Source organism: Galendromus occidentalis, unplaced genomic scaffold (assembly GCF_000255335.2).
Source record: "Galendromus occidentalis unplaced genomic scaffold, Mocc_1.1 scf7180000076478, whole genome shotgun sequence".
NCBI lineage: Eukaryota > Metazoa > Arthropoda > Arachnida > Mesostigmata > Phytoseiidae > Galendromus > Galendromus occidentalis.
The window spans coordinates 7628-14814 of NW_003804467.1; the positions used below are offsets into that span (position 1 = coordinate 7628).

A 7187-nucleotide genomic window follows, 5' to 3' on the forward strand; every position below is an offset into this window, starting at 1 on the left:
TAAAATTAAGAAAGCACAAAATTTTGCATAGATAGAGAGGTGTATCCAGCGCGAATCTCACCGAAGGAGATGAAAGATACCATAATCAAAGGACTTATATAAATCAACCCAAAGGAAAGGAGGTGATAAGACTTGTGATCTCAATCATAACTTGCGACATCGTCTGTCAACGTTAACAATGAACAGTCAGTCAAGTTTGGCTCTCAGAGCAGGACGCATCCTCGTTTTAACACACTGGTTCCACTTTTTGCAACGAATCTTCGTCGTGCCTGTTTGAGGATTATGCGGCTCCCTATGGAAGAAGTATTCGGAGACACCCGTTCGTCCCTCATCATCGAAGGATCAGCGAGGATCACACCAAACAGATGAGCCAAAGCGTGCGCTGTCGCAGAGAGTCATTTTCTGACCTAAACGCTCCATTTTTACGTTTCTTGTCGTCCACTTCAGCACGACGCCGTCGGCTGCATTAATGTGAATGCGTGGTAAGCTTATAATGAACTCAAGAGACTTCGGGAGCGGACCCGAAAACGATTACCTGATTCGGAGGAATCGTTTTCTTCCTTATAAACTTTTCCCGGAGTGCCGGTTGGTGCCGAACTCAGTTTTCCCCTATGGGGAAATAAATCGGCCCAACTTCTTCTTTTTTCTTTACTCGAAAACGGTGAGATTCAGAGAAGAAGACGCGATGGATGAACCACATCGACCCACCTTCGTGTGTCCGAATCCTTAATTTCCGTAGCGTGTCCCAGAGCGTTACTCCGCGGCTTTTTCCCTATGGGGAAATTTCTCTCTGAAGGTTTGGAGTCATAAAACTGCTCTAACTCATAATTTGGAACGATTTCGCCGCCCTAAGTTGTAAAGCGCGGAAAAATGTCGAGAATCGCCGCCCATGGACCAGGGCATCATTTGTAACGTGAAACAGTTGTACAAAAAAAAGCTGGTCGAACATTACTGGGCCATGGCACAGGACGGTCAAGTGAAGGAAATAAATTTGCTCCAGGGTATCCGGTTCCTGAGAGAGTCATGGGATGATGTCAAAACTTCCACCATATTCAACTGCTTCAAGAAACGCCTCCCGAACGTTCGGAATGCCAGCGCTCAAAGTGAGAACAGCGATGACACAGACGAACCGGATCGAATGATTATCCGAGACTGTTTCCCCATTTCCATGACTTTCGGGGACTTCGTTCAGGCTGATCGGCAACTTGTGACTTCCGATGATTTCGAGCCTGAACACAATGAGGTCCTCAGCGAAACCTCGGATGAAGAACCCGAGTCCCCCTTCGAGGAGCCCAGTTGTGGTTTCGTGACCGGCCAAGAGGCTCTCCGAGCCTTGGCTACATTGGTCAACCATTGCTCTCAGAGACAAAATATTGTTCCAGGGATCAGCATGGCTCTACATCAGTATCGAGATCTTGTTATTTGTGACATTCTACAGGAAAAAAGACAGGCAGATCTTCGATATATTTTCGAAATCGAAGCCTTAGTTGTTTGGTTGTATTTTGAAGACGAGAATTGTATTGATGGGGACTGACTTTGTTCGGAACGGTAGATAGTAGAGACTGAGTACGGTACATAGTCAGGACTCTCCATAAGTTAAAGAACGTAAATCCGCATGGAGAAGATGGAATAAATTAAAGCAGATATCCGTTCATGATCACTATCGTCAATTTTATGCCTGCATTCATGGGGGCAGATAATAATCAGCGCGCATCTGTCCGAATTAATCCGGTCTAGATTGACCCTCCCCTAACTTATAAGTTCGAAAAAATATTCAAACCCTACTCCCGAATTTTACAAGTTAGCGGCACTCGACTGTATATTCCGTGTAGGCTATCGACGCACAGTGGATCAAAATGAGTTTCTAGGTGGACAAAATTATTTTTCGTGAAACGCTTTGCGAAGTGTCTCCGAGTCGGGATATACAAGAAAAAACTGACCAATCAAGGTTTAGGCGATCATGATTCATTCTGTTATTTCTTAGGGTCAACAACAGAAATCACTCGAAGAGTCGCTTGAAATCGCCGTGTCATCCGTACATTATGTGCTTGAAGTGTCATCATTGCCTTCCGAGGACCCGACTTCAATCTCTGGGTCAACCCTCCGTAAAGCTGCTACTTCCGGGTCAACGCTCGATGACTTTTTCTTCAGAGGTTCTCGTATTCTCCCTTGAGTTCTCCCTTGTGTTGAGCGACCTGAAGCGGCGGCAATCCTTATTCCGCGCTCCTTGCGCCTGCTCAGTTAACATACCGACGGGCGACGGTAAATATCTCATCACTTGAGGACTGTGGTCCAAGATTTTGTGCACTGTCGGCGTGGCTTCATGCCACGGATACAGACTCCGCAAGAGTCGTTTTGTCTCCTTCACGTAGGAATTCGGCGTTTTATGGTCTCTGTGTCTCCAAGGATTTGTGCTTCTCATTCGTGAACGGAGATTTTCATGGTGACGAAAATGAATTATTATTCGGTAACCGGGTAAAACCGGGTAACAATATTTATTTTTCTGATTGCCGGAGGTCTGATGAGTGTCCCAGACTTGACAGCTCCCAGGCCGCGAGGGGACACTATACTTTTGGCATCGCGAAGTTTGACAAAATTCGGAAGAATCCATGAGAGATATCAAATCCTTCTAAGCAACCTCAAACATGTCTGATCCGGTCTGAATCTCGTTCAAACTTAAGATCCTGACGAGAACTGAGCTAGGAACAAACCTCCATCCCCGCCGGAAAGGGTGGAGTGGCTTCGTTTTTGAACTTAATTGATTAGAGGAAAAAGAGTCACATGATGCCCGAATTCCAACTTCTGATTCGGTAGTTCCGTATTCCGTAGCAGCAGCAGGAAATTCCGAGATCTCTATGGTTTTCCGACTTCCAGACATCGCTTTCCATGCCGAGCTATTAGCTGGTACGAAAATTTCGAGATGACTTTTGTCCACCTAAAAACTCATTTTGATCCACTGTGCGACGGTGCACCAGCAATGGTCGGGAGGAAAAAAGGAGTCGTTACGCGTTTGCAAGAGCATATTACTCGCGAGCACCCGCACGCGCAACCGCTGGCCAGGATTCATTGTATCATACATCAGGAGGCGCTCTGTGGTAAAGTGATACCGATGCGTCATGTTGTCGAAACAGTGACGAAAATCACAAACTTCATCAGAGCTCGCGGCTTGAATCACCGCGAGTTCCGAACATTCCTCGAGCAGGTCGGGGAAGGGAACGGTGAAATCCTTTACTACTCCAATGTTCGTTGGCTAAGTTGCGGACTGACTCTCAAATGTTTCTGGGATGTTTTAGACCACGTGAAAACTTTTCTGCGGCGGAAAAACAATTCATTCGATGAGCTCAGCGACGAAGATTGGCTGACGGACTTCGCTTTCTTCGTCGACTTGACATCACATCTGAATGCGCTCAACCTAAAATTACAAGGGAAGGGTCGTCTGATAAGCGAAATGTACGACTGTATTCGAGCTTTCACCGCGAAGCTGCGACTCTGGCAGGGTGCAATCAGCCGAGGAAGCTGCGCTCATTTCCCCCACCTCGCTGAAAGGGGAGATCATGGATTGTCTCGCTACGAATCCTTCGTGCTCATCCTGAAGAGCTTGGAAACGGAGGTCGAAAAGCGTTTCGAAGACTTCCGAGTACTCGAAGACAGAATGCTCTTGTTTTCTTCTCCTCTTACCATGGATGTCGCAGCGGCGGCGGATAGCATTCAATTGGAGCTAATCGAGTTTCAAAACAATACCGATCTTCGGAACAAGTTCGCGACGGTAGAGATCTCCCGTTTCTTCCAGTCTTTGTCCCCAGTGAACTATCCGAGAATCCACGGGAATGCAATTAATATGCTGGCCGTCTTTGGGAGTACATATCTTTGTGAACAATACTTTTCACGGATGAAGAACATAAAATCTGCGACGAGGTCCCGGATGACAGTCTCATCTAGTAGCAGCGTCGCGCATCGCCACGACCTCATGAGAATCGGAGAATTCAGAGGTGATGAAGGTCATGAGGCGTCAGACGTCCTCCACAGCCAAAGAATGACGGAAGAAATATCAATAGTTTTCTTAAGTTAAAAAAGGTTCGGTATGAAATTGCAAAAAAGCAAATAAACTGTAGGCATCTTGTTGTCCGATACTGCCCCACAAACTGTGTTTTTTCCTCGATCGGAGGTGGAAATCCGATTTGGCCCGCGAACCGCCCCAGCATCCGAAAGTGGCCCGTTTCGAATCTGAGTTTGACACCCCTGCCCTTTGGTATCTATCATGACCCTAGGACATCGGATCGAAAGTAAACAAGGATTCCCCCGCTGACTCGACGGAGCGCAGAGCGCCGTTGGTTGAGCTGAGCGCGGCAAATTCGAACTTCAAAGGTGCTACTCACTCCGCAGAGTTCGTGTGCGGTCGGAAAGCGGGCCATATCTCACTCGGAGGAACACTGACGTACATGGACAGTTTTTCCTGTGATCGAGAGCTCTTTCCTAGGACTTCTTTTTTCTGGCTCCGGTAGCGAGCTCAGTAATCGCTTCACAGAGTGCTCTAGGAGATCCTTCAGCGGGACGGAAGCGTGCTTCTCTGTTGCCTTGATATTGGTCGGATAGCATTGTTTCTTCCCAGTCAACACCTTGTTGTATGCTGGGAAAGCACCGAGACCGAGCTCTGTCTCCAATTCAAGTCTCAGATCTATGTATAGTTCCTTCGCTATGTTCAGATCGAGTTAGAGTCGTTGAGCCTTCAGGGGATTGACGCTGAATATAAGTTTTGCTCAATTTTTTTCTACTTCTCTTTTTTTTCCTTCTTTTCTTTCTTTTTCTTTCTTTCTTCTTTCTTTTTTCTTCCTTTTTCTTACCTTTTCCCTTCAAGGAATGTTTCTCCTTTCATTCGGACAACCATATTCTGGTATGAATTCCCGTCAGAAAATATCGCCATTGGAATGCTCCGCGCACCGAACGCGCAGCCTCCGAGACCCAAAATGGAGCCCGGGCATCGAGACATATGCTGAGAAATCCTTTCAGAAGCATTCGGTGGCGAACCTGATTTTTGCCGATTCTGGACCACTGTGCGACGCGTTCGGGAACAAGAACGGAATGTGTATTCGCTTCCGAACATGAGTTTCTCACAAGTTTATTCGGGAAGATCATCTATTCGTGCTATGTTCTACATCACTTGGGACAAGTATGTACAAGATGAGAGGCCCCAATAATTTTTTTTCGCTTATATTAGAATTCGAGATCGAAAGCATTCTTCTGGACGCAGTCGCTCAATGTAATTTCGTCGGCTTCGTATTGTTCGACGAGGCGAATGAGACGATTATTCGCGTCGACGTATTTCTTCTTTGGAGCTTGAGACTTCAGTCCCATACTAAGGCGGAGCATCCGAGTTTTGGATCCAGCGTTCGAGTTTCTGGAGGTAGGCGATCATCTCGAATATGTTAACGTGCGATCGACCGATACCCCGGTTTAAGCCTTGGTGCCAACCCTCTAGATGATTGGTAGTCCTGGCTCCGAAGTTGCGAAAATGATTACACAGACTGCGTGGAAAAACGGCCGCGTTCTCTAGCCATGTGCCGATGACGTACTCCTTGAATGACTCTACGGCTACATGCGCTGGATGGTCCGAGGATGGGGCTTCGGCTTCGATGTCAAGCCAAGCGTCATCGACGTGGGACAAAGGTACCAGGGCGAGGGCGCCGACAGACCTCATGAGTCTCTTCACATTAGGATCCTTGTAGTAATGTTTCAGTGCCAGGTCCTGGACTTTGCGCCAGAGACACTGCGCGAAATGTAAACTGCAGCCTCTGACGGTGGCCAGCGGGAAGGACTCCTCTATGGATTTGAATGTAGCGACCTCGAAGTCGAGTTGGAACCCAGGTGGATTGAATGTCACCCCGATCGTATGAGCGTAATTCTTGAGCAGGGAGAACATTCTCCCATAGGTTTCCATCTGCTTATTTGGAAGTAAGAAGAATGCCATGGGGATAATTTCCCCTCTGTAGAAGGCGTGAAGACTATAAAGTTGGAGGAACAGCTTCGGCACGACACGAAAAGTTCCGTCCATATGCACCACCGGAGCCGAACACAGGTCCATTACGAGTTGCACTGTAGAGAAACCCAGGACCCGGTCTTCGGAACCGTCGTCTACTATAAGGAAGTTCTGCCCGTCTATGGTTCTCGTTCATGAGTCTTCGAGAACAATCGTGGCTCGAGATACGGGCAGTGGCGGGCGCACGCTAGCTCTCGCGCGGTACAAGATAGCGGCTGCGCTGGAAAACGACGGGAGCGCAGCACCGATTTCATGGTCATCATGCGTTGCCCGCAATTGCTGAGTAAACGATGTTGCCTCTTCCGTATAGGTACACCTGTTTTCCGCTCTTCTTGGGCTCGGCGACAACTCGCTGTTTCATTTCCTGGATCGCGGTCCTGCTGATATCTCCCGCCTCAGGCTCATGACAGTGAACTCCCACGGCTCTCTCAACGATGGGCGAACCTTGTCGAACTTTCTTGGTGACACTGAAGATGAAGATTTTTCAGACCGGAAACTTGTATTTTCGTCGTAATAGTGAACTTGGAAAACACAGACGCTTATTCGCGCGTCGCGTAACAGCTTCTGCTTTCTATCAAAACAACTTCTCTTAAGCAACCGACGGAGCTCAATTAAAGACCTTCCTGTGGTCGATATGATCTCTTGGCGGTTCCTTCCGTAACAGGGCTCGGATCCGTTCGGGGAGAAATGTCGATTGGAATAAGTGAATCAATGGAACTAATACATCTAACAAGGGAACATTACGAACTGCCCCACGCCGATTTTTCTGAAACTTTGCCCAAATAATAGTCCCACCGAGAGATGAAGAACCCCCACCATGCGAGCTGCCAACGCTCGATAGGGAGAGAATAAATCCGAGGTGTATTTCCAGGGTTTTTCACCGTATAAGGGTGTTTTTTCGAAGGAGAGATTCAAGAATGATGCCAGATAATTCGGAAAGCACTCTGCCCGAGGAAAAGGAAGCCGACTGGACCTCCCGGCTTCCGGACAATAGAACGACCATATGTTCATTGCGTATTTTCGTTGCAGAAATGATAATCGGAATAGAAACACTTGACACATAGTGTCTTTTTACAATAGCCACAGATTATGAGCGGCCACAGCGAACAGCTCGCCGAGCAACACGCTTCGTTCACATCGGAGAGCATCTCTG

At 47.6% G+C, this 7187-nt stretch overlaps 3 protein-coding genes across 3 annotated transcripts; 2 read left to right on the plus strand and 1 right to left on the minus strand.

Moving 5' to 3' along the window:
* The first annotated feature begins 889 nt into the window (after positions 1-889).
* Positions 890-1534, plus strand: LOC108865218 (uncharacterized). The gene has a single exon (XM_018642027.1). It carries the CDS (start codon positions 890-892, stop codon positions 1532-1534), a length of 645 nt encoding a protein of 214 aa, XP_018497543.1.
* Positions 1535-2977: 1443 nt separating this feature from the next.
* LOC100898917 (general transcription factor II-I repeat domain-containing protein 2A-like) lies at positions 2978-4069 on the plus strand. The gene has a single exon (XM_003739275.1). The coding sequence runs from the start codon at positions 2978-2980 to the stop codon at positions 4067-4069; it is 1092 nt and encodes a 363-aa protein (XP_003739323.1).
* A 1284-nt stretch (positions 4070-5353) lies between these two features.
* Positions 5354-6079, minus strand: LOC100899062 (uncharacterized). Its single transcript, XM_003739276.1, has one exon. The coding sequence runs from the start codon at positions 6077-6079 to the stop codon at positions 5354-5356; it is 726 nt and encodes a 241-aa protein (XP_003739324.1).
* Between the last annotated feature and the right edge of the window lie 1108 nt (positions 6080-7187).

Bases quoted from the DNA above. Each gene is read 5' to 3' on its own strand.
- LOC108865218 (XM_018642027.1), top strand. From the start codon at position 890: ATGGACCAGGGCATCATTTGTAACGTGAAACAGTTGTACAAAAAAAAG.
- LOC100899062 (XM_003739276.1), bottom strand. From the start codon at position 6,079: ATGGACCTGTGTTCGGCTCCGGTGGTGCATATGGACGGAACTTTTCGT.
- LOC100898917 (XM_003739275.1), top strand. From the start codon at position 2,978: ATGGTCGGGAGGAAAAAAGGAGTCGTTACGCGTTTGCAAGAGCATATT.